The 27,087-nt window shown below is 39.7% G+C and overlaps 1 protein-coding gene across 2 annotated transcripts; it reads left to right on the forward strand.

Annotated features, from left to right (window-relative positions):
- The first annotated feature begins 30 nt into the window (after positions 1 to 30).
- Positions 31 to 25,496, forward strand: LMAN1 (lectin, mannose binding 1). 2 transcript variants are annotated; one of them, XM_075077454.1, is made up of 14 exons: positions 31 to 408; positions 1,945 to 2,099; positions 2,189 to 2,296; positions 5,491 to 5,552; positions 6,267 to 6,366; positions 10,839 to 10,962; positions 11,309 to 11,367; positions 11,974 to 12,106; positions 13,795 to 13,988; positions 14,141 to 14,211; positions 19,853 to 20,006; positions 20,747 to 20,868; positions 22,501 to 22,569; positions 24,879 to 25,496. In XM_075077454.1, exons 1-13 carry the CDS (start codon positions 198 to 200, stop codon positions 22,535 to 22,537), a joined length of 1,530 nt encoding a protein of 509 aa, XP_074933555.1. In that variant the 5' UTR covers positions 31 to 197; the 3' UTR covers positions 22,538 to 22,569; positions 24,879 to 25,496. The 2 variants fall into 2 exon arrangements, with proteins under 2 accessions (XP_074933555.1, XP_074933554.1); XM_075077453.1 differs by having other exon boundaries at positions 34 to 408; positions 23,877 to 25,496.
- The last annotated feature ends 1,591 nt before the right edge of the window (positions 25,497 to 27,087 follow it).

Here is a 27,087-nt window from a genome sequence, read left to right on the forward strand (position 1 = left end):
CTCCGCCCCGCGAGCCCCCGCCAGTGAGGCGGGGAGGTGCGGGCACCACCCTGGGCGGTGGGCTGGGGGCGAGGCCCAGCTGTCGCGTCGCGGGGCCGCCCCGCCCCGCCCCTCCTTGCCCTTTGCCCGGCCCCCGCGCTCGGCCAATCGGGCGGCGCCCTGTTGGCTGTGTCCGGCGTCCAACAGCGCGGTCCAAGATGGCGGCGCGCGCGCAGCGGGGTGGCCTGGCGGCGGCCCTCCTTGCCGGTACCCTGCTCGCCTTCGGCAGCCTGCCGCTCGCCCATGGGCAGGCGGCGGAAGGCTCGGCGGCAGCTCTGCCGCACCGCCGCTTTGAGTACAAGTTCAGCTTCAAGGGGCCGCACCTGGTGCAGGCGGATGGGACCGTGCCGTTCTGGGTGCATACGGGCAGTAAGTGCTGAGCGAGGGGCGGTGGCGGAGCGCGACCGGGGCCGGGCCGGGCCGCGCCATGTTCCCGCCGTGCAGGCAGCTGTGGCCGACCCCGCGGGGGGCATGTAATCTTTGTTATTTGGGGAAGGGTGCGGGAGGGAGCTACTGCAGGCCGTGGCCGGGGAGCTGAGGGGCACGGTGGAGATGGCGGGGGCCGGCGGGACCAGTCAGCCTTGGTTGGGTACCCGGGGCCCGCCACGGCGTCGGGCGAAAGCGGCTGGAGCTCTTGTGGCCTGCAGCCGCCGAAAGGGAGGCAAGCCGGCCTCGCCGCCCCCGTTGTCCCCTGTCCCCTGCGCCCTCTGCCTCCCTCGGCAGAGCCCTGCCGCGGGCCCTGCGTCCGTGCCTCCACGCTCTGCGGCCCTGGCCTGCGGGTTTCCGCGTAGCTCCAAAGGGACGGAGGAGATACTGTGGTAATGGTAAAATGTCTGCGAATCCTCCTCGGTTTCTTTGACATGCGATTCAAAGTCACCTATGACCTTTCTTGTGATGTGGTAGCACCGTTGCTGTGAGGAGTTGACTCAAGAGCATATGAAACTCTTTGTGAAGTGATGATGTGTCACTGTTGGCCAAGATGAAAGTCGCCCTCATGCTTGTGCGGTGTACGTGAGGCAAGCTGCTGATACTTCTGTATGGCTGGAAATTTCTCTTGAATCTCATAATATAAAAGCTTGAAATGGATATTGTGCCTTGGCAAATATGATTCTATTGAGTGTGGTTCATGCAGTTTATGTATCCTCTGCAGTATGGGTTAAGTATTTGTCTGTACTCAAAAAGGCATCTAGTCTTCCAGAAGTCTCCCCTCCTTGTAAAATGTATTGATATTTACTGTACATAAGGTTCTACCTTAGTAGAGTGTCTCTGCAGTAACTTCTGCTGGATTTTTACTTTTTTGACAAACTTTAGTTTCTTTTGCTTAATTCATGAGTGTTAATTTTTTACTTATTTGACGTTATGCTACAAGTGACATGAAGGAAACTGTCTATAAATGAGATTTCTTAAGCAGATAATCACAAAAAAAGTTATTTAGTACAAGTGAATGAATTGATCTCTCTAAATGTGTGCCTATTATTATTCTTCTAAACTATTAAAACAGAAGACTAGAACATCTGTTTCAAAGAGCAAAAAAGAAATCTGTGATATGTGAGATACAGCAGAAAGCTAAACCTGATTTTTAAAAATTAATTTAATAGTAGCCTAACTGCAAGACCAATGTTCTACTTGAGTTGTGTGTTGTGGTCCCAAGTGGAAGGTGGCTAAGTCTTCTGTAAAGGAGTAGTAACCAAGTTGTTGAAAGTAGATGTGTGGGGGCTTGTGTGTTTTTTTTTTTTTTTTTCTTCCCCTCTCAAGTGGTTGAGTACTCCATTGAAAAGTTATTTTGAAAACCGTTGTCTAGTTGAGGATACCAGAAGATTTTGTGAATTTAGAGGACTTGTTAATTGGCTAGTTAAGCACTTGCAATACTTTTGTACATTCAGTGTTGGTTCCTTTCTTTTCTAGATGCCATACCAAGTGCAGATCAGATTCGTATAACAACATCTTTGAAAAGCCAGAGAGGATCAGTGTGGACAAAAACCAAGTCAATATTTGAGTATTGGGAAGTCGAAGTGACCTTTCGAGTTACAGGAAGAGGCCGTATTGGAGCTGATGGATTGGTATTAAGAATTTGATCTAACTGGAAAAAACCAGGCACGCTTTAAATAGCAGATCTTGACTTATGGCTCTTAATTGCTTTCTGTAATAGGCAATCTGGTTTACAGAAGAGCAAGGCTTGGAAGGTCCTGTTTTTGGGGCAGCTGATAAATGGAATGGTGTTGGAATTTTCTTTGATTCCTTTGACAATGATGGAAAGGTTAGTCGGACACAAACTCTTCTAGCAAAGATTATAAATTAATTTTCTGCCTGTTTTGTACATATAACTTTGTGGGAAAAAAAATAGGATGTTGTTTTCCTACTTTCCCCTCATCACTTCAAAGGGATAAATTAAAACAGTCAAGTTTCTCTTACAGATGTTTTTACTGGACTTCTTCACGCTTTTTTTTAAGCTTGAAAGTCAAAGCATAGCACATAATGAATCTCCACTGAACTTTGTTTCATGTGTTTAGGTTTGTAGTGAAAATGGCATGTACATGTTTACAAGCTGAAATTTGGAATGTCCATGTACAATTTGAAATGTTGATAGATCTGAAGGTGTGTGCTTTGGAAGAGGCATATTGTACCAAAATATGACACTGCGAAGCAAACACTTCTATGTCTCTCTTCAAAGATGCTCTTTTTCTTGCAACAAGTCTGCCTTGAGTAGTTCAGCAGCAAAAATTCTGTAGCAGATGGGAGTGACAGTTGCTGTTTTCTGCTCCAGAACGATCCTGGGAAACTTTAACAATACGTAGTAGGTCTGCTTTGCTTCTTTTGCTTTTCCTGCCCTACTTTGGCTTGCTTTTAGATATATTATTGTAGGTGTAGAATGTTTGTGGTTTTTTTTCCTGCAGATGGCTTTTGATATACAACAAACTTCATCATATATGAAAGTAGAAAGACTGAAGGTGAAATTTATGTTTCTGATCTTCAAAGACAAGACATAGAGTATTGTTCAACTTATCAGGAGTTTTTAAGTTCTTTTTTTTCTGACTTCCGGCATGAATGTGGACACTGGCATAGTTTAGCTGGCTGAAGGTGCCATCTACCAAAAATTACAAACAACACTGTTTGCCAGAACTTTGATAGCTCTGGGGCTCTGGTCATGACAGGTTTAGTCAGTGTGGTGTGAAACCCTTTTTTTAGAAAGTGATGATGTGTCACTTCTAGTCAAAACAAAAGTCTTCATCATGTCTGTGTTGGTGTGATATGTCTTAAATACTGGAGTTTGGAAGACTTTTTTTTAATTACAACCTGTTACTTTCCTCAGTCCCAGTATGGAGAAGTTCTTGGTGCTGTTTTAGTGTGTTCACTGGAAGATGTTTAGTGCTGTAACTGGTTCTCAGTCTAATATGCTAGCATCCAGAAGTAGACTTCATCTAGTACTATCAACTCAAAGCACTATTATTATGCTTATTATATGGTTCTGATGCTGATTTGAAAACTGCAAAGCCTTTTTTCTCTTCCTTCTAAGGCTGTAGGTTATACTACAGTTGAATTTTTATTTCTCGTAGTAGTGACCAGAGCTTTTTAAAAAGACAAATATAATTTCATAGCTCTGACACCTGAAATTGTAAGAATAACACTAAATGTTACAAGAGTTCACAGCCCATCTTTCCTGTGACCTTTGGAGGGAAAAAGTTGAGAAGTTATTGCCCACTATCTTTCAAGTTCTTGTATGTGTTTGCATCCAGACAAGGTCCCTAGCAGAAATTGGACTGCCCATCAACTGTTAGCATTGAATACTTTTGTTAGTAGCTCTCTGCTATGCTCTCAGGTAGAGTAGACTTAGGTTGCATTCATGAGTGCTTTGAAGTTGAACTGGTTTGTATACGCTTTGTGCAGAGTATCTGCACGTATGCTATGAACTAAATCAATATTAGTGTGTAAAACTGAAATAAACAATAAGATGATGACATTAAAGTATTCCAGTGATACTGAGCAGGTAATACTGGTGTTGAAGCAATTAGGCTAACCAAACTCCATTGCTGAGAAGTAGAAACACTGGTGTATTTCTGTATGCTGGTGTAGTGTTCTGTTGTCACAATCTGTGTGATGAAGGAAAAGAAACAGATAGCTTGGTTGTAGTGTTTTTTTGAATACAAAGGACCACCCTACCCCACCACTGTAAATTGAGAGGACTTTATTTCTTGAATTCTTGAAATCTGAGTCTTGTTTTCTTAAGAGCTGGTAATCTGTCTAGTGGGATAGTGTATTCCTTTATGTCATGGTTTAACCCTAGTAAGCATCTAAGCATCACACAGCTGCTTGCTTACTTCCCCCTGTTGGGATGGAGGAGAGAATCAGAAGGGTAAAAGTGAGAAAACTTACGGGTTGAGATAAAGACAGTTTAATACATAAAGCAAAAGCTGCATGCTCAAGCAAAGCAAAACAAGGAATTCATTCACTGCTTCCCATCAGCAGGCAGGTGTTCAGTCATCTCCAGGAAAGCAGGGCTCCATCATGCCTAACAGTGACTTGGGAAAACAAATGCCGTAACTCTGAATGTCCATTCCTCCTACCCCAGCTTTTATTGCTGAGCATGATTCCATATGATCTGGGATGTCCTTTGGTCAGTTGGGGTCAGCTGTCCCCTCCCAACCTATGCACTGGTGGTGTGAGAAGTACAGGAGGCCTCGAGGCTGTGTGAGCAGTGACTAAAACGTCACTGTTATCAACACTGTTTTCATCATAAATCCAACATGTAGCCCCATGCAAGCTACTATGAAGAAATTTAACTCTAGCCCAGCCAAAACCAGTACACTTTAGGAGATGGTGAAGGGGGAAGGAAGATTAACTCTGAAATCTTGTGTTCTTGTGAAAACTGGAGGTCACTTTGTTAACTCCTGGGGACAAACAATAGCACTATAAATCGTTCTGCCGTTATCATTTTAGCTTGTTCTCATCCTCTAGCAACTTAAATAACTGGGGATGTGTTCAACAGACTTTGTTTAGTCTCTGACAGACTGTGGCAAGGTCAGTACTATGTCGACATAGTATCTGGATGTTTTTCCCAGTGTTATGAAGCCAAAATTGTATGTATTAAGTCATCTAATAGTTTTAAGATCTGTGTCTTCACTACATATAAATTTTTCCTACCTGTGGCTTTCATGTTTTTGTATTTGTGAAATTATGGTAATTGGTAGTATATCCAGGAACCTAACTGGTGTAGTTTTTTTCACCACTGACTATGTGAAGAATGTAGCGGTCTCTTGCAAAGCATGCGTCATGACATAGTGCTGCTCAATCATTTTGCTGATGTAATCCTGAAGTACAGGAAGAATAAAAACATCTCTGGGGTATCTGTAGTATAATGACCTTAGGTGCTTCATTGTAGAAATCTGTCAGTGATGTTACTTACGTTTTACTTCCAATTAAACTATTCCATTTGTTTGCTATTTCTTTTTCTAGAAAAACAATCCCGGAGTGATTGTTGTAGGCAACAATGGGAAACTTCTGTATGACCATCAGAAGTAAGTTTATTTTCTGTGTTAATGAATGTTTGCTTTTCAATGATGAAATGTTGCGTGAAACTCTTTGAGAAACATAAAGGTTTCTTTCATATGAAACTTTTGTTTCCTTTACGTTTGAATTTTTCTATTTGTTAAAACACTGTTTTGGCAGTAACAGCAGAGAAATTGGCAACTGATGGATATTTAAATGGCATATGTCCTTTAGGATGGGTGAACTTGTATAAATGGAGGTACAGATTCTTACCTTTTCATTGTGTATGAATATCTTCCACAAGCAGCTAATAAGTGACAAAAGTGACTAACGGAAAGCCAGTTGCCTGTTACTAAATTAATTAGTTTAATTTTGATTTCTGACTGTTTATTGTCAACAGCACAATTGACATCTTTTTGGATTCTCTGATGGGAGGGGCATCTAGCTTAGTTGGTGCAGTCTGGCCTATAGCTTATTTCTATCTCAGTTCACAGGTGTGGGAATATATATTAGAAGCAAATGGATTTCCCCATTACCGCATTCTACCTATATTGTGTCCTGTGTAAAGCTGCTAGTAATGTTGATCCCAGACTTCAGAAAAGCTCAGTGCAGTTGTGGGACAGCTTTTGAAAAACTTGGATATTGAAAACTATCATGGTATTGCGTAGTGATACATTGATGCTTTTTTGTCTTAGCTGATAAATCTTAAGATATAGTTTTATGCAAGTTGTCTTCTTGCATAGTGATGGTTCCACACAAGCATTGGCATCCTGTCAGAGGGACTTTCGTAACAAGCCCTATCCTGTTCGAGTAAAGATAACGTACTACCAAAAAACATTGACTGTAAGTACTCTGAAATAACATAATTACTCATCTTTCTCAGATGTTTAAGCGTGAGATTGTGGCAATTGTTTGAAAACCCAAAGAGCTCATATGTTAATTCCAATATTCTTGAGAATGTGCAGCTCGGTAGCAGAAGTTGGAAGGAGGTGCGGTATATTCAAATGCTAGACAAGTTCTTTTAGCTGCATTAGTGCATCTGTAGTTTCCTGAGCTGACTCAGCAGGTATCGCTGATTTTTCTGATGTTACTTAGGAGTCAGTCGTGGTAACATACTTGTATGTGCTCAGACCCTTCTGTTGCTGTTGACTTGTCTCTAGAGGTGTCCCAATGCCAGCATCTGTTTGTTAGCTTCTGAGTGGTTGAGTAGCTCCTTAGCTTGAATGGTATTTCTCAAGCTGATCTGAGAGCTGCCGAGGGTTTTGTAGCTGGTTGTGAGGTTCTTGAAATGTGACAAAAAAAACGAAGCCCATTCTTTGGCAGTCGATTTAAATTTGCTGCTTGAGGCTTCCCACCTCCAAGAAATAGTAGGGCTTTGAAGACTAAAGAAGATAGAAAAGCACTGGTATAAGGGAGTCTTCAAGGCTTCCTAAATGCTACTGAGATGACTCTGAATTCCTTCTAGATAAGGAGAGAAAGATACTAATGTGGTGCTGGGTTGTGACAGCTATGAAGTATGTGTTCTGCGGCTTCTGATTTCTTCTGAAAAGGTGCTATTTGTAGGTATTAGCCATAAAACACACAGCTGTCTTTTTGTAGTAAAAGTTTCTCTAAAAGTAAACATGAATGCACCTAAAAGAGGGTGGACCTTGTACTGTGTTGTAATGGTAAAACCTATTTGTTACTCTTGAATGAATATTAAATTTCAGACTCCAAGGCTGCTCTCTTTCTGAACGTGCCTGGTCCCTGAAGCCTTATCTAGGAACTCCTCTGGCCCAAATGTTGCTACTATCCTTAGCAGTTCTGCAAATGCATTCGTGGAGGAAGAGAGACTATTTCTAAGCTTAGAATCGACTTAAGATTAGTACAGGAAGACTCTTCTAGATCAGAACAAAAGTTTTTGTCGCCCAGAACCTTACTGAGATCTATACTTTTGATAGACTGGCCTTTAACCATCCCTGAGTCAGGGATTTCTTGAACCAGAGTTGATGATATTATGCCACGATCAGTTTTAGAGTAGAATAATTCGATTTGGAAGAGACCTACAACAATTGTCTAGTCCAACTGCCTGACCACTTCAGGGCTGACAGAATGTTAAAACATATTATTAAGGGCATTGTCCAAATGTGTCTTGAATACTGACAGACTTGGGGCATCAACCACCTCTCCAGGAAGCCTGTTCCAGTGTTTGACCACCCCTTCTGCAAAGAAATGCTTCCTGATGTCTGGTGTAAACCTCCCCTGGTGCAGGTTGGAACTGCTCCCATACATCCTGTCCCTGGGTGCCAGGGAGCAGAGATCAGCCCCTCCCTCCTCAGGAAGCTGTGGAGAGCAACGAGGTCACCCCTCGGCCTCCTTTTCCCCAGACTAGACAAACCCAGAGTCCTCAGGTACTCCTCACAGGACATGCGTTCCAGCCCTGTCATCAGCTTTGTTGCCAGTCTGTGCATTCAAACGCACATTCAGGTACCTTAACATCCTCTTTAAAATTGTGGGGCCTGCAGTACTCAAGGTGAGGCTGCACCAACACTAAATACAGCGGGATAATTGCCTCTCTTGACCATCTGGTTGTACTGTGTTTAATGCACCCCAGGGTGCAGTTTGCCCTCTTGGCTGCCAGGGCACACTGCTGACTCCTGTTGAGCCTGCTGCCAACCAGCACCCCTAGATGGCTTTCCGCACAGCTGCTCCCCAGCCACCCCTCTCCCAGTTTATACATGTGTCTGGTGTTACATCATCCCAGGTGCAGAATCCAGCATTTGTTCTTGTTAAATTTAATGCCATTGAGGATTGCCTAATGCTCCAATCTAGATCCTTCTGCAAGGCTGCTTGCTCCTTGAGTCAACAGCGCCTCCCAGTTTAGTATTGTCAGCAAACTTACTAAGGGTGCATTCAACTCCTGCATCCAGATTATTGATAAAAATGTTGAACAGCACTGGCCCTAGGATTGAGCTCTGAAGAACACTGCTGGTGACCGTTCACCAGCCAGCTGTAGCCCCATTCGCTGCAGCCCTTTGAGCCCTGCCGTTAGGCCAGTTCTTCACCCAGTGCACCACGAACCTGCTCATCTCACAGTTGGACAACTTGTCCAGAAGGGTACTGTGAGCGACAGTATCAAAAGCTTTACTGAAATCCCGAACTACATCTACAACCTTCCCTTCATCTACTAGGTGGGTGACCTTATCAGAGTATATCAAATTAGTTAGGACTTTCCCTTTGTGAACCCATGTTGCCTGTACCTGATGATTGATTTGTTGTTTAGATGCCTTTCAATAGTACCCAGTATGATCTTCTCCATAATATTTCCAGGCACTGAGGTTAGACTAACAGGTCCGTAGCTTCCTGGGTCTTCCGTCATGCCCTTCTGGTAAATTGGAATAACGTTGGCTAGCTTCCAGTCGGTGGGAACCTCCTCAGACTCCCAAGGCCTTGGGTAGATGTTTGAGAGGGGTCCTGATGTAATGTCCGCTAGTTCTCTCATTACTCTGGGATGGATCCCATCCAACCCCATGGGCTTATGAACATTCAGCTGATAAAACTGGTCCCTTAAAATTTCAGTGTCCACAAATGGGAAGTCGCTGCTCCCGCAGCTGTGGTCCTTCAACTCAGATGACTGGGTAGCCCAAGGTCTATCAATATTAGTATAGACTAAGGCAAAAAAATAATGCCTCTGTCTCTTCTTCACCTTTATTTGTCAGGTGACCATCTTCAACAAGTGTTGGTCCAGTGTCATTAACATACTTTAAAAAGCCTTTCTTGTTGTCTGACATAACACTGGCTGGTTTCAGCTCTTGTTGAGCTTTGCCCTTTTGTGTGTTATCCCTGCGTACGCAAACCACAACTCTGTGAAGCTTCCTGTGAAGCCTGACCTTGCTTGCAGAGATCATACAATTTCTTTTTCCTCTTGAGTTCCAAGAGGAGTTCCCTGTTCAGCCAAGCTGGTTGTCTGCCCCACCAGCTTGACCTTCAACACAGTGGGATTGCCTGCTCCTGTACAAGGCTCTTAAAAAACCAAACCAAAACAAAGACCCAAAAAGTGGTTCCTAAAAGCCAACCAACACTCGTGGACCCCTCCCTAAGCCCTCAAAAGCAGATTCTCAGGGAGCACTGGTAACTAGCTCCCTGAGTAGCTTAAAGTTTGCTCCCTTGAAATCCAGGGTAACAACTCTGCTGACCTTTTTTTTTTTTTTTTTTTTTCCTCACTACACCAAAAATTTTTCAATCTACCATTTTGCAATCACTATGGCCAACAGCCACCTACCATCACACCTCCTAGGAGTCCTCCTTTATTCACAGGCAAGTCTAGGAGGGCATCGTTCTTGGTTGACTCACTGAGTACTCATGACAAGACATTCTAAATCTTCATGAATTTCCCAGACTTTCTTACCACAGCGTTATGGTATTCCCAGTTCATGTCTGGGAAGTTGAAATCTCCCGTAAAGACAACAACTGTTGGTCCAGAGATTTCTCCTAGTTGCCTATAGAATAACTCATCAGTGCTATCATCCTGGCTGGGTGATCAATAGTGGATTCCCACAATGACATCTGCTTTGTTTTCCATCCCCCTAATCCTCACCCAGAGGCTCTCAACTGCATAATCTCTAACTGTAAGGCCTGTATGGTCAAACCTGTCCGTTATGTAATGTGACAGACGCTACCTCACCTGCCCTGCCTATCCCTCCTGAACAGCCTATAGTCCTCCATCCCAGCACTTCAGCTGTGGGACTCATTTCAGCAAGCCTCACTAATACCAATGTCATCATAGCTCTGGGAATGGACCAATGCTTTCTGTTTGTCTTGGTTTTTTCATATGCTGTGTGTGTTGGTGTACAGGCATTTCTGATGTGCTCCTAAACCCTCGGTGCTCCCTGGAACAGCGTAAATGCTCTCGTTGGCACCCTCAGGCAGTGCTGTGCCATCCCTTGGCTTACCTTTATCTCCCCTGATGGTATCCCGTTCCCCCATGTGTTCCCTTGCATGCACTAATTTGTCCTGCTGCTTCTTATAACTGAAATGAATACATTTTTGTATGTGTCTGAATTATACGTGGTATGTCCTCTTAGGTGATGAATAGAAAGTGTTGAATTTTATTCATGCTGAACTTTGAATTGGGCCTTTCTTCCCCATTTTTAAAATAGAAAGCTTATGCATTTTCTTTGTAGAAAGGGTCATTAGTAAAAGAAATAGCTTTTGGTTTCTAGATTCAGCTGCAGAATTACCCTATAAACTGTATTTGCTACCGTTCCTGGAAACTGACAAAGCAGTTAACACAAATAGATTTATGTGGTAAAAATTGTAAGTGTTTATACTTTTAGGTATTAATTAACAATGGCTTTACTCCGGATAAAGAAGACTATGAATTTTGTGCAAAAGTGGAAGATATGGTGTTGCCATCACAAGGATATTTTGGAATATCTGCAGCAACAGGGGGACTCGCAGGTAGCAAATGTTAAAAATTCTGGCAAGCGGTGTGGGGGTGTTTTACTGCTAGTGTTGATCCATTATACCAATTTTTGACCATGATGATGTAGTTAATCTTCTCCCATTCCCAAATTGCCGATATGCTTAGGCCTTTCCTGGCTAGAGCAGAAGGGCCTTCAGTTTGTCCTGACAAAGACATTGTGCAGTCTCATTCCCCACTGCATAAACTCTTGGGAGGACTTTGGGAGGTTGCTATTGCCTGAAGATCCTTTGCAAGTGCAAGGTTGACTTGGGAAGTGCCAGGATTTGTAATGTGTAGCAGCAGCAGTTAACAGTGGGGTTTTGTTTTCTTTCCTGAATACAGATGATCATGATGTCCTGTCTTTTCTGACCTTCCAGTTGACTGAGCCTGGGAAGGAAGTAGTAAGCATCGTTATGCATAATTAGTAAAATATGTTATTCTGTCTGTTTTATATGTAGTATCAGATTTTGGCATTTCCTCTGAAGTAATACCTGACAACGCTGTTTCAGGGTTTTGGCGTGTAGCTGTGCTGTCATCTGTTTTAGAAAAATAAGACTGTAATGTTTCAGTAATATTTTAATTAACGTTTTCAAGACCAGAATTCTTGAAGCAACACTGAATCAACAAAAATCCTGATGTTATATCAAAACATGCAGAGAAAACAAACTAAAAAGTACACTTTGTTTGGAAAGTGGACAGATAATCTGTTCTTACTTTCAACTTCCAATACCTCTAGACCACTTCTGTACTGCTAAACAGTATCTATCCTTGTGAACTTGATTACTTTTTAGTCGCAAAAGTACGCGTGTATCAGGAAGAAGCTATGGGTCTCTATAGGAATGTCTGTTTTTTGCGCTTCAACTTAATATCTTGATGTGCTCTACTAATTGTGTTATGTCTTCAAAATTGAAATCTGAACAGCCTTGCTGGAGAATAAGTTATACAGGAGTGCTGGTGAACATGAAAAAATAAAATCTCTCCCCCCTCCCTTTAATAATGTTTTAAAGCCAACACCAGATGCAGAAATTCCTCAAAAAGATAAAGAGAAGTATCAAGAAGAGTTTGAACACTTTCAACAAGAATTGGATAAAAAGAAAGAAGAATTTCAAAAGGAACATCCTGATGTGCAAGGACAGCCAGGCAAGTTATTTAAGTGATTTTTCAGTTGTCAAGGAAAACGTTTGCTTACTGGGGTAATCAGAACTAGGGCCTGATACTCTGAGTGATCTTACTAAGCTCCTACTGATGTTATTTACTTTCCTAAAGATCTTTCATCTTTTGTTTGTAAAGTGTTTTCTGAAATATGAAGTCCCTTTTGTCATGCCTGGTTTGAGAACAAAACAAACAACCAGAAACATGGAAATTATGAGCATCTGTATGGAACAGTGGAAGGGAGAGAAGGTCATGCATCCCTCTGTAAAGTGACGATTAAGGAAGCATGGCCTTTTTGGTTATTTGAAAATACTTGAAAAGATCATCTTTGTGGTCTGTTTCTGCACAATCATACCACTTCCCCCCCACCCCCGTTGTATGGATGGTTGTTAAACATGGGCTAGTGGATGTACTGGAACATGTGCTTGCTTGGATAAGCTTTTTAATGCTTGCCTGACATTGGACGTGTTGAGTTCTGTCAATATCAGCACCACAGCATTAGCAGGCATTCAGTGTTGGTATTTGGTTTGGCTAATAACCAAATTTCCAGCTTGATGTTGTTGAAAACTGTGGCCTTTATTTTTGCATTTTAAGCAACTGATAAGAAATTTAAGTTTGGCTGGGTAAGGCAGAATTGCCCGTTCCAATATTGATACCACGTATCTGCAGCTCTCAGCAAGCATTGGTTTAAAGATATTTCAGAATGAACAGCATTTTTCCATTGATTTCAGGTGATATTTAATTTAGCAAAATTATAATAATGTCTCTTGCCTGCTTAGCAAGGCAAGTGTTTAGCCAAAGTGCTTTGACTTTGGTTGTTCTGCCATGGAACTTGGTAAGGGTTTTGTTTGCTTGCTTGGGTCGTTTTGGTTTTGGTTGGGGGTTTTTGTGGTTGTTTTTTTTGTTTGTGTGGTGTTTTTTTTAGAGCTGGGCAAAAAAGAATCTGCTTATTTTAGTATAATGGAAGTCAGTCTATTTCTTAATTTTGTGGATTGAATTAGCTGTATTTGAATGCACGCGTGTCAGGAATGTACTTTAGGCATCTAGACCTGAACTTTCAGGTTGTCATCTCTTTTTGCACAGCGATAAGTTACAACCGTTCTAAAGGTCCTACACCACTTTAGCTTCATCTGTGTCTTTGAAATATTGTCCAGCCTTCCATTGGTAAGAAATAATAATCTTTTTGCCACAAAGTCTTTCAGACTTTGGTCTTTCTGATGTTGTTAAAGCTGTAGAGGAACTCACTCAAAACATGCAGCCGCTTCTCTGTTTCAAGCTACTTCTTAAAGCTTACTTTTTCTGAATAGTAGCTGTTACTCAATACCTGCAAATCTCTTCTGAAGTAATTATTGATGGTAATACAATGCTAGCTTATGCAAAATTAGCTGCCTCCTAATAATAACAGTATCCTGTTTCCATTTTATGTTGCACATTACCCAAGTTTTGAAATAGGAACTCTAAGATAGAGTCTGGGTTTAAATGCGTGGTTATCTCCGTTCGGTCATCCTGATTCCATTTGGGTGTTCTTTTCCATGGCAATCGTGATTAACACTAAATATATCAAATTATGGGGAAAAAGTATATCCCTGTAGTAATTTTAAGGGTGCAAGAAAACTTATCCAATGCAACTTACAAGGAATGCATGTAAGAACTACCTGTGCTTTTTTTCTTATCAGCGGATGATCTTTTTGAAACTGTAAGTGATCGTGAACTGAGGCAAATCTTCGAGGGGCAGAATCGAATTCATCTTGAAATCAAACAGCTTAATAGGCAATTGGACATGATTCTGGATGAGCAGAGGAGATACGTCTCTGCAGTCACAGATGAGATAGCTAAAAGAGGAGCTGGTTTTCCAGGTCAACAAGGACAGGTAAATAAATCTAAAAAAAGATTTATATATATATACACACATATATATACACACACGCACCATGATTGATAGCCTAATTTCAGCAGCATGATTGATTTGCTTTTTCCAAGATATGTTGATCTTTTTCTCCACCACCCCCCCCCCCCCGCCAGGTTTCCCAGCAAGAGATTGAGACAGTTGTGAAAACTCAAGAAGAGGTCATTAGACAAGTAAATGAAATAAGGTAAATGCTTTCTAAATATTAAGGCTATATTTTGAATTTTATATTTTCCACCTTTTAAATCCTATTATTATTTCAGTAAAAGAATATTGATGAACTTGAAATTTCTCTGTGTCATTTCCTTAGTGATGACTCTCTGCATGTGTTTAATTTCTACAGTAAAGTAAGTTCATGTTGCTAGTGTGGCCAAGCCCCCTAATTTGCCTCTATTTTTATAAAGAGGTTCCACTTCAACAGGTAAGTCCAGTCCCTCTAAAAAAAAATTGATTTCTGCAAATGTGATAACCTCCTACCTCATGGAAATTTGTTGCTCTGAGTTTGGAGTATTGACAACAACATGAGCATAAATGCCTTTGATTTATAGTTAGTGAACCTAAAAAAAAAAAACATATTGGAGTATCTTGTTAATATACTCGGTCTACTCCTGATATAAAGATTATATGAGTTTATTATGTATTAATAAAATGTATAATGTTATATTCAGGCAATATTATGAGATATATTTGAGGCTTTTTTCGTGTAAACAACCTATAAAGTGGTGCCTATAAAGGCATGTAAGTAATTCTGAGAAATAGTTCTATACAAATGAAAATGTCTGTGCATGTAATAAGAGTTGTTCAGATTTATTGCTTATTCTCCTAATTACTATTTTTGGGGTTATTTTTTAAGTGGTTCACTTCAATATAGGGAAAAAAACCAAAGATGAAATACATGTCTAGTTTTGCTATGTTTAAAGCTCATGTACTGGTTATTGCTCTGTAGTGGTCTGTTAGTGTTACTGATAGTATATCACAAAAAGCAATTGTAGTTTTATGTAACCTCTCTCAGAATTCCAGTGTGTACAAGCCTTGGAGAGACCTCTTTTTTCTCTTCCTCATTTTTCCTTAATTTCCACTGTAGATTAACCTTTTTTATCAGTAGGAGTGGGGCTAGGCCTTGGGAGGGTATTGCTTCTTGGTAGCGTTTGAAACAAGAGCCAGAACTGGAAAAAATATTTAGTGTTCACTTTTGGTCTTAACTCTGGAAAATAAGCAGACAAAAAGTGGGGTTTCCACAGTCCTGCACCTGTGAAGGAGTAACTCCATCAGTATACCTGGGGGACAGATCAGCTGGAAAGCGGTTTTGCAGAAAAGGACTTGGGAATCCTGTTGGACATTGGATGGGAATACACCCTTACAGGAAAGACCACTAGCATCATCCCAGGCTGTGTTATGCAGAGCATTGCCAGTGGCTTGAGGGAAGTTAATATCCCTCTCTATTCAGTACTGGTGATACGGCATCTGGAGGTACGTCAAGTGAAGGATCGTGAAAATGATAAAAGGGTTGGAGCATTTGTTGTACAAGGAGAGGCTAAGGGAGCTAGGGTTGTATAGCCTGGAAAAAAAAGGCTTGTGGGTATCTTATCAATGGCTATAAATACCTGGTTTTGTAGGGGTGAGTGTGATAAAGGGAGAGCTGGACTTTTCTCACTGGTACCCAGTGACAGAATGAAGGCCAATGGGCACAAGCTGGAACACAGGAAATTCTATGTAGACATAAGAAAAGAAACTGGAGAGAGTAGTTGAACCCTGGAATAGGTTAGGTGCCCAGGAAGGTTTTGCAGTCTCCATCCTTGGAGATACTGGGAACCCAACTGTGACTAAAAATTCCTTGGTTGGTTAGGTGCTAAGACATATTGTCATATAGCACTTAAGGGGAGGAAAAAAAAAAAGGAATGGGGGAAAAAAAGCATTCTAATATTAAATTGCTGTGACTTACATTGCATAATGAAGAACAGAAATGTGTTGGGTTTTTTTCATGTGCCAATGTATTGTGTAGACCACTTCAGTAATCTTGTCCCCATTTCTTGTAGGTTAGAGAAAAATGGGAAAATGTTTTTAAACTCTACTTTGATGGACGTGCCTGTTTGTTCTTTGCACATGGTCTGCTTGCTCTTACTTGAAGAATACTTCCATTATTCTAAGGGCGTGAATATTTTGTGGTCTAACTTTTATTTACTGTGTGAAAACCAGCCCTGTCAACTGATATATCAGTGTCTTTTGTAGCAAAAGATAATCACATTAAAGGAGACTCTAACAGTTACAGACCTGGTTTTTTTGCCTGGGTCAATTCAGTTGTGTGGCAATCTTGGGTAACTTACTGGAATCTAACTCTACTACATTAAGACTCCTAGGGTGGTTTTGTTGGTTGGTTGGTTGGTTTGGTTTTTTGTCAGAGGACTTTCTGCCAGTTAAGTTTCTCAGGAAACTTCTATATCTGCAGGACATTTGCAAGTTCCCATGTGATTAATAATTTTGCTCTTTAAGATGCAGTTTTTAAAATCAGTTGAGAGGTATGCTGTACCTTTTCAAACTACACTACTAAATGAAGTAAAAAATCTTATCTCGAAGGTGCTATATGGCTAAAAAGGGTTTGAGAATATTCCGATGTTTGACAGGGATGTCTGAGTGCTCCTTCTAAGATGTTTTACAACTGCTGTCTTCAGCAGGAATGTCCTTAAGTTGATGTAACCCTTCATTTATAGTAGTTAAAGCATTCCTGTTACCTTGGGCTTAAAAAAAAAAAGGGGGAAAGGCAATTCCTACAACTTGATGTAGTGTATAAGCAGTTGCGGTCTTTTTCCTGTATTAGTTCAAGGGCAGCTCTTGTGATTTATTTAAGTAGGTCAGTTTTTTGTAGGATGAAGATTAGAGTGCTTCCATTTTTGCACTTGTTCTTCCATGAAAGCTTAAATATGTTAATATTCTTGACAAATCTTTATACCTTGCAAGCAAATTAGATTTTCTTGTTAACCTTGGCAGTCTGCCCTTTTAGTGACTACTTATTAGGTACGAGTTTGCGTAACATCATCTTAGTATTTTTCTTAGATTAAAGAAATGCTTTATGTATAGATAGAAATGAACAGCCTGCTGTTGCATTGCTGGTCATCCCGGAGGAAAAGGACTTACTAAGTAATTTTCTTGTCAAGATTTGTGGATTTCTTAATCATCTGATTATAGAAGAATCTTCCGTGTTCATACAATAGAAGCTATCAACATGGTATTGTTCATGCAAAAGTAAATGTAAATTAAATTTGATACAGACCATGTCTATTTAGGGAAGTTATTTTGATTTAACAAACGGTGGATCAGTCTGGGGGAAGGTGGATGTGCAGTTTTCCATTAATTACCAAGGGATGGTGGTATTAGGAGGGGGAGGAACAAAATGAGTGTCACGGTTGTGTTCTAGTACTGAAAATAGTGGGGCAAGGTAACGTGATGGATGTGGATAGACAGATTTACTATCAGCATTTATCAGGCAGTGGTCGTGATGGTGGTTGCATGGGTTTGCATGGGTTATTTTTTTAAAAAAAAATATCTTCCAGTGAAAAATTTACTTCTAAAATAGGTTATTATAACACTACTTCAAAGTACAGGTAAATATTAATCAATTTACTTTAAATAATCTAGACAGTGACAATACAGAAATATAAAATAATCTCTGGATAATGTATATGCTAATTTAAGTTGGGATAGATGGGGGTTGTTTTTGGTTTTTTTTTTTTGCATTTATTTTGTATGTGTATGTTCCAAACCAGAAATGTAGGAGAGAGAAGGTGAGAACTTCTTTGATTAGTTTTGTTTGCAGTGGCTTACAGGAGCAAACAGCTGGTTTTTGGTGACTCCTCTTGATAACTTTGCAATATTAAAAATGACCTTATTGAGGTAAATGTTGAGAGTTTTGCAGAAAACCATGGCCAGTTCCATCTGGCCTAGAGTGCAGTACGTTATCTGGAATAATCAGAAATGTAACTGGAAAGCGATTGATCTTCTAACATGTGCTGGAAGTGTGATTGAGCTTTTATAAAGATGACAGGAAAGGGTCAATTTTTTGATGTTGTTGCTGAAAGGGAAAAGAATTTTTTTTATTATGTGGGAAGTATGCAGAATGTTGGTAGTCTCGTATGTTAAGTTGATTTGTGTGTTAAAGTGATGTTTTTAAGAAAAACTGGTAGTCTCCAGTTTGAAGAAAAGTATATTGTTAATCCAGCACTTAGTAGGGGCTGTAATTACTAAATGCACCTTTGTTAAAGTGGTGTATCTGCAACTTGATATAAAGGTGTAAATTAATTTAGTGCGTGGGTTTGACTTAGTATGTAGCTGCTTCAAGTAGTTTAAACGTGCTGTATAGTTCTTATAATGGAGCGAAAGCTGCTGTAACGCTGGTAGTGTATCCATGCTTGCAATTTTTACTTCTGGAGAGTTGTCATAGTGCCTTTGAATAGATATGTACCTTCCTAGTTTTCTCTTTTCTCCTGTTTTTTAAATTTTATTTTTAGTTCTGTGGTTCTTTTGAAATTTAATGGCATGAAGAGCAACTGATGAAAAGCTAGGGTGGGCAACAACTCTATGAAGATTATTTGTTGTAAACATTTAAGTTTTGATGCTTAGCTTGCCATTTTCACAATGAATAGGAGCCATTTAAAAATCAGTAATATAATTTTGCATAACACTTGCAACTATGATTATATGTTGTTGCCAGTTTGCTCAATGAATAGTATTCAAGCAAGGTTTTTGTTTAGTTTTTTCTTATGTGAAAGTTACAGTTGAAAGAGTTCAAGGCCAGGTTGGGTGGGGCTTTGAGCAACCTGGTCTAGTGGAAGGTGTCCCTGCCCACAGCAGGAGGGTTGGACCAGATGATCTTTAAAGGTGTCTTCCAACCCAAACCATCCTATGATACTATGATAAATTGCTGACCACTGTACAAAGATTTAGGACTTCACCTTGAAGGCATCTAAGTAAGCTCTTGTCTGAACAAAATGTGAAGTTTTAAGTAAATTAAAAAGAAATCCAAAGACATACATTTTTATTGTTCTGTTAATAATGATGAGATTAACATTCACATGATGAATATTTTAGCTGTAGAATAATCCTCTTTGAAACTGAAAAGAGACATCGCAGTAGTGGAAAATTATGTAAACATATTGATTAGAGATTAAGTATTTTTCTCTCATTGACTGTTTTACCTCAAACAGAATTAGTTATGGAACCTCAACTTTTTACAGATTTAATTTGATTTGTTGTAGGAGCAAAATGAATTCACATGAAGACAATATTAAGTTTTATGACAATGCATATGGGAAATGAGTTTCTTGTATAAATGATAATCATGAAACAAGGATGTATACAAATCTTTTCTTATCCCTAAAGCCTCTTCTTTATTTTTATTTCTTACATGACTGCTTTTATTTATTTATTTTTGAATGGCTTTTGGTTTTCTTCAAAGATTGCATTAACCTCTGCTTATCCTAAAGCCTTGGCAAAAGCCTCAGATAAAACACTTGTTTCAGACTTCATCAGTCAAGCAAAGCACATGTCTGGGAATAGAATATTTGCCAGACCTTGTTTTCAGCGTGACTTTGGGAGACTGTGCACTGTACGAACTGAAACTGTCTGTTGAATTAAATATTCTTGAAAACTGTAGTTTGATTAAGGGATTATTTCTTGATGGCAATTCTTGGAAGCTAGAAAAAATGTCTTCTGCCTTTTGGGGCAACTATGCATTTCAAATTAATTTTAGTGGACTAAAAGGTGTCCAGAGTAACTGCTGTTTGTAGAAAAGCTGTTCTGTGATGAAAGATGTTTTGTTGTTTGTGTTGTTTCAGGAATTCTGTGACTGATACTCTGAGGTTGATCAGTGGATCTCAACATCCTAGCTCTGCTGTAGGAGTCTATGAAACAACTCAGCACTTCAATGACATCAAAGAACACCTTCATGTAGTAAAGAGGGACATTGAGCATTTAGTACAACGAAATATGGTAATTTATGTGTTGGTAGTGTAAAGCATGGCTGTAATGCTTCTTTATTTGGCTGCTAGTGGAAAAACTAGGATGAGCCAGCATGCAATTTACGGAGCAATTAATCCTTCATTAAGCTGCTTCACTAAAACCCTATTGCCTTGACCAAACTGCATGATCTGTATCTTGATGAGAAGTTTTGCACAAAGAGCACGATTTTTAGTCTAATTTCCTGTGGAAACAAGGTCAAGCAACTAGGTTTTCTGTGTGCTTTTTTTGTGTTTGTCCCCCTACTTAACAGCTCTATATAGAGGAGATTCTCCGTTGCTTCCGTACAAAACGGAGAGCTTTAATCAGGGGAAACTCAGGCACAGGCTCCGCTTAAGGTCTCTTAGTGTGAAAGATGACTGCATTTGCATTCAGGAGCACCTTAGCCTAGCCTAGGTAGCAATTAAGCTGAATTAGTTTATGATCCCGTAGAAGGTTGTTGATTTCTGGGTTAATTTACCAAAGATTTATTCTTTCCCCTATAAGCCTCAAATTAATCAGTCAGTTTATCTGAGAAACATAAAGGGGAAAGTGAGACAGGGAATAGGATCATGATTTTTCATAGCGTAACTTCTGTCAGTGTTTTCTGCTTGTGTTCTGATTTTTAGATCATGTTGCAAAGACCTTGCTTGTTTTGTTTCTTACATATAACAGTCTTTTGATGGCGTGTCTTGTTTGCTCTTTTCTCAAATACTGTTTTTTTCGGTTTTTAGCCATCTAGTGAGAAATCAAAGTGCCCAGACTTGCCACCGTTTCCATCTTGCTTATCTACAATGCACTTCTTCATATTTGTAGCAGTGCAAACAGTGTTATTCATCGGTTATATCATGTATAGGTAAGTATGTTTTTCTTTAAAGGCAACAGGGCAGATGATTTTAGAACTTCTGACTGGAAATGCAATTCCAATTCTGACTATGTTAATCTTCTTTAAAACAAGCAGTCATTCAGATTGGAAGAGACCTTGGGAGGTCTCTAGTTCAGCCTTCTGCTCAGAGCGGGGTCGACACTGAATTCAGACCAGGTTGCTTAGTGTTTAGACAGGTCAGGTCTTAAAAACCTCCAAGAATGGAAAATTTACCGCTGTTACAGACCCCACTGGAAACATGTAATTATGGTAATGAAGTTTTTTTTTATTCTCTCCATGCCCCCATGGTACATCTAGTGGGAACCTGCCCTCTTTCAGTTTCACTGTTGTGTCTTACAATGTGCATCTCTGTAAAGAAACTGCCCCTGACTCCTCAATAACATCTTGTGGGTATTGGAAAGCTGCTGTTGGACCGCTTGAAGCCTTCTTTTGTCCAGGATGAACAAGCCCAGTTCCCTCTCTCTTCTCTTGAGGCATGTGCTTCAGCTCTTGACCACCATCCTTGTGTGCTTTGCTGGACTTACTGAAGTTTATTAATAATCTTAACAAAATCTCATGTGATTTTTTTTTTTTTCCCCTATGTGTATCTAAAAGCTACTTATCCGACCTTAGAAATTCCTCAGTGAACTTTTTTTATGGTACATATCCCTTCATCCCTCTCCTACATATGATATTGATAACGTATGGACTTCTTCCCCCTTGCTCCTAAACAAATTGGGATGTTTTCTCTGTTCTCTTCTTCCTCTTTGTAATGTCATAATGTTCAAATTAAATTTGTGTTGATGGAAAGGAAGACCTGTTGAGAGTAAGGATTTACTTGCTTGGTAGTCTTCCCTCCTGCTTCTCACACACACTAATCAGGATCAGGAGTAGGGACCAAAATAGCTGCATTGCCCTTCGAAGAGAAAATGCTGTTTGCTACCCCTATGGAAGGATAACTAGTATTAGCATGAGACCAGTGCTACTGATAGACACACAATAAAAGTAAGTGCTGTTTCTCTACAAAGTGGAGAGAGTGCATTTCTTATGTATGTCGTGTTTTGCCATCAGTTGGAAAGATGGCTTCCAAGACAAATGAGGAGCTGGTTCCCTCCAGTTCTTTTTGATGCCCTTGTCATTCTAACATCTGTGTGTGGTTGATCCACAGTATCTGTATCCACTAAGAAAAGAAATACATTCTGTGCCAGAGCGAGAAGGAAATCCCATTTCAAGTAAATTCTTTCGCTGCTTAGTTGCATGTGTCTCCTTTTCTATAATGATATTTACACCAATCAGATACTGAGAGCTTTAGAAAGTTTTAGTTTAAGTATTTTAAAAACCAGTTCATATGTTCTTCCACAGCTTGTGGCTGCTGTCCAGACTGTTTTGTTTCCTTCTGTGTCTGATGCAAAATTGGAACTATAGTGATGCTACCAATGTCTTTGTAAATAGAAAAAATTATATCCTGTTTTTATCATATGACACATATTTTATTTCCTTAAGTCTCTGACAAGGAATGGAATTGTTTAATCCCAAAATAAATAAAATATTTATTTATTCAAACCAGTTAGCTAGTTTTATACTGTAAGTACTTAATGAATTCTCTTCTGCTTTTTCTTTCAGGAATCAACAAGAAGCAGCAGCCAAAAAGTTCTTTTGATGACCTGTTCCTTTTGTGTGTACATAACAGCAGTATGTATGCACAGAAAATTACACACTTCTGCAAATGAGGGAAATTTTAGTGTTTGATATATTTCAATATTATAAATTATTGCATTTTGTTAACTAAAATGAGTTCCCATTTAAACTGTTAATGCTAAAGTTAAAAACAGACTGGGGAGCAGCACAGCAAATGCTAGATAGGGGAAGACTGCAGACTCTATTGAAGTCTATGCTTTCAGCAAACTTTCTCATGAATACTGGAAGGCAAATGCTCTTCTTTTGTTAAGATTGCAGAGGAGGGAATTGAAACACCCAGGTTTGGCGGCTGTTCATAATGAGAATTGCAGATGGGTGATTTGTGTGGAAAGCTTGCCACTGAGTGTCCCAACATCAATTTAAAAAAACAAAGGCAAACAGACAAACAAAACCCCAAACAACTGCTTTTCTCTATCCTTTTTTTTTTTTTTTGGGTGGGGGTGGGGAGGTGGGGTGGGGTGTAAAAATTAGTTCTAACATTTAATTTCTTTACCACTTGGATTTAACAGTTTAAAAATTTAATTAATTCTAACTCTTCATGAAATACAGATTTAAGCACTTTTTAATATGTGGACACAAAGACAGGCCTTTAACAGTCTGACTGTTGATACCTGATATAGAAAACAAGCTACACAGAACAAGCAAATAAAAACTTATCTCCTTATTGTGGGTTTTGGTTTTAGGCAGCAAGGGAAAACATGATAAAGTAGTTTCTTCAGGTTTCAAGTCTGTCTGTAATTTTGTTTGTAGATTTTTGGAACTTTTTCAGCACAGATATCATTGCTTTATACCTCTTCAAATCTGATTTTATTAAGGATGTGTTTAGTATATGAATATGGCTTTACTTTTATAAAGCTGTCTTGTCTTTCCTGTATCAAATACAGATGCTTTGATTTAAATCTTGGCATGGCAAGTATTCTAAACTGCAGATATTGAGTGTTAACCCATTTCTTGACAAGCTGTTTCTTTAGACATGTTTGTTAATCCAGCAGCTATTGTAGAACCACTTTTGTGTGTCAATTCTGCTATAATATCAAAAGCATAAGACTGAACACTTGTTTTTGATACTGCTTGTCAGGTGAACATTTGCGTCAGGAAGGAAACAAAGCAGATATCCCAGATTAGGAATGTGAAGTGACCTTATTTTGCCTTGTTTACATATCTGTGGTAACTTTGTCCTTGAGTTCTTTGTATGTAGAATTAGAAAAGGGGGGTTTGCGGTTTTTTTTTCCTTTTTTTTAGCTTCTATAAAATACACAAATGTGTTAGGATATTTCATTTTTAAATATTAACTTTTGCAGACTCAGACAAACAGATTATTGGGAATCTAGCGTACTACTACGGCAATCCTACAGTCTACTCCCTTGGAGTTCAACACATGCTGCCAAATTCGCTGTAATGAAGAACACTTCAGTATTGTGCCTGTCAGTTTGGAGAAATGATAAATCTATGCAATATATTTTGTTACTCAAAATACAGTGTCCAAAAATGTATGCCTGTGCTATACCAATAAAACGCTACTACCTGCACACCTATTTACATAGCTACAGTATGTAGTATACTGTAAATGGTATAGCTTTATAGATTAATTTCTAAATTTGAGAAGATTTTGCTCTACTAATTGGAGAAACTACCGCCTCACGCTAATCTTGCTGGATAAATAGTGTAAATCAATGAAAAACTCTTCAGATAAACCAGAATAATGCATAGGATTTTATACATTCAGTTCGTTCAACACCAGCAAATATTTACAGGTGCCTTGAGCCTAAACTGTTACAACCCTGACTCTTCTAACTAAACTTAATATATTTTCTTAAATTGTTCTGAAAATGTACGGTTGTTTCTTTCAATTGCAAGCCTTCCTGCATCAGTGCAACATCTAAACAGAACTCCCTCTCTCACAGCAGGCTTTGCAAGACCCTTTATACAGAAAGGCTAGCAATTGTATTTTGAGAAGTAGGTGCATATATATGTGTAACGAGGAACAGCTCTCATGTATCAATTGGAGGAAACCTGTATTATTTGTTACTGTGAATTCATCCAACCGTAACTTTGTCTTAAAGCTAGAGCAGCCCATGCTTCTGTCTTTTGTTAGAAAGAAGAGAAGGCTGGGGATGGTGTCTAGGGGAAAGCTTGAACCTACAATTGTATCTTCAGTATGAGGCTCAGCTTCTGTGTGTATGCTGCTAATAGATCTGACATACCTCCCATGTGCAACTAGGAAACGTTTGTATTAGGGAACAGAAGGTCTAATGCGTAACATCCAAAAAGTGATAACTTTTGCTTCATGCTTCATTTCACAGTCGTCTCTCCCTGGAACTTCCCATAACTGTCTCGTCACTCACTGGATCAAAGGACTGCTCCCAGTTGCCCAGCTCAAATTTTGTCCTGTCTGTTCTTCAAGTGATAACAACAAATTTGGACTTAAATAATATTTGTCAGTCAATGTAGCCTCCTGTTACGTCTGGCTACTAGAAGTTTCTTTCAACACTGATAGCGTGATTGTTTCTTATCATGTAAGATTTCAGGACTAGGAGGAGAAGACACTTTGGAATCCAATTTGAAAATACGGGGGAGAACAGGTCTAAATTGTATTTGAAGTGTGGATGATAAGTAGCAAATACTTGGCAGTGACGAGAGAATCTCACTGTACTGGTCAGGGTATATAAAATACACGGTCACACCTGATTCATTCAAAAGTAAAATTCACAATATGGTTTGTAAATTACCCAACTTCCCATTTGAAGAAAATCTGACATTTATCAATGCATCAATTACTGTAACACGGAAGACTGTCTACTGTTGTGGGTTTTTAAAATTCAAACAGCTGACATTTTCGTATGTTTGTTTCTGACTAATGTGAATTGACACTTGGAGTTCAGAGATAACCTTATTTGAATAAAGATGCATATTTTTAGTAAGCCTTTTTCTTTTGATTTGGGACACGCCAGTGAAATCCAAGCAAGTGTATTTGAAGCACTCCTTATCCTCTGCTGTTCAGAGAGTTTGAATGCGTTGAGATCTGGGTTCACTCCTACCTGATACTGGAGTTAATGACATTCAGAGGCTGAGGTTCTGCCTGCAAGTGAAGAGACAGATGACTGCCATTGGTTAGAAAGATACGCTGAATCCAGCCTCGGTTCATTCTGTAGGAAGGGATTATATCCTCTGTGTTGCAGTCTAACGCAAGAGTGACTCTAACCTAAAGGTAAGAGATTCACCTAAAAGCCTTGTGTTAAGGGTGTCAGACTTGCCTTGAGTATCAGACAGTTAGGGTCAAATGTAAAGTAGTATGTCAACTTCTAAGTCTCTTAACAGCAAATAGAGTTGCTTGCTGGCTGCTTTGAGTATACAAAGTACCTCATTTTTCTGAGCTGAAGGTTGTCTATATCTCTGAAGTTCTTTCTCCAGATTACCCTAACTGCTGCCGCATCAGTGCTCTGCTCCTGTTTGTTGGAATACAACATGCTTACCCAAAACAAGTCAGTCTGTGTTGTCTTGGTTTGCTTTGTGGTTTTTTGTATTTTTGTGGTTTTTTGGGGGGGGGTGGGTTATTTTTGTGTTCTGTCCAGTAAACTGTGTGTGTCTTTGGTAACCTCCCACAGGAAGAGTAAGAATTCCCTCATTGACCATTGTATTCCGCCAGCCAGGAGCAATTTCTCTAATAGGTGGAGGAGAGGAACCTTCAATTAAAGCTGTTCAAGCCCAGAAAGCCTTAAAATATTTACTTCTCTCTTTCTGTGCAAGTGATCTAATGTTCCAACTTACATAAAAGGCAGCATCCTCTTCTGGAGGGATGGTGGGGAGGGGACAATGTTGGTCCTTTCAAAGAACACTTGGATACTTCTGAATTTTGTGATTGGCGCTGTCGGCTGTGACTGTTTTGGGAACAAGGTTTCTAGAAAAGGCTGTTAGTTGGAATGCTTCCCTGCCTATAGAATTTTTTGTGCTGGTCTCTCTGTGAGGCTTTTAGATTTTGCCGGTTTTGAGACTGACTTCTATTCTGGGGTTGGAGATGCCTGTGTTCTTTCGGTATGAAACACAGGCTCTTTTTAATATCACCCAGGTCCATCAGATAAGAGTAACTGAGCCTTTAATTTTGATTTCACTTAAGCTAGGGGGAAAGGATGTTGATTTAAAGCAAAAGAAGTGGCCACAGGAGCACTTAATTGGCAGCTGTCTGTATGTTTTCATTAAGCCTGTGATCTCTATAATCAACAAAAAGCTGTCAGTGGTTTGTAACTTCAGTATAGGCAGTGGTTAAAGCACCTGTCAGGAATGGGAATTATTCTGGAGGTACTGGTCCTTGTTGACACCCAAGGTAGGTGCTTAAAACTGATGCTTTAGGTACTCTGTAAGCAATTGGTTCCTTATCAGTTTGAGTGTTTATTCATTACTTGTATACACAGATTTGTGATAAGTATTTAAACGCACAATGGAGTAAGCAACTCGCTAGCTACCCGCGTAGTGTCTTAAAAAGCTTTGTCATTCGGCTCTTTTGTGTTTCTTAGC

This window comes from Phalacrocorax aristotelis, chromosome W, assembly GCF_949628215.1.
Source record: "Phalacrocorax aristotelis chromosome W, bGulAri2.1, whole genome shotgun sequence".
Lineage (NCBI taxonomy): Eukaryota > Metazoa > Chordata > Aves > Suliformes > Phalacrocoracidae > Phalacrocorax > Phalacrocorax aristotelis.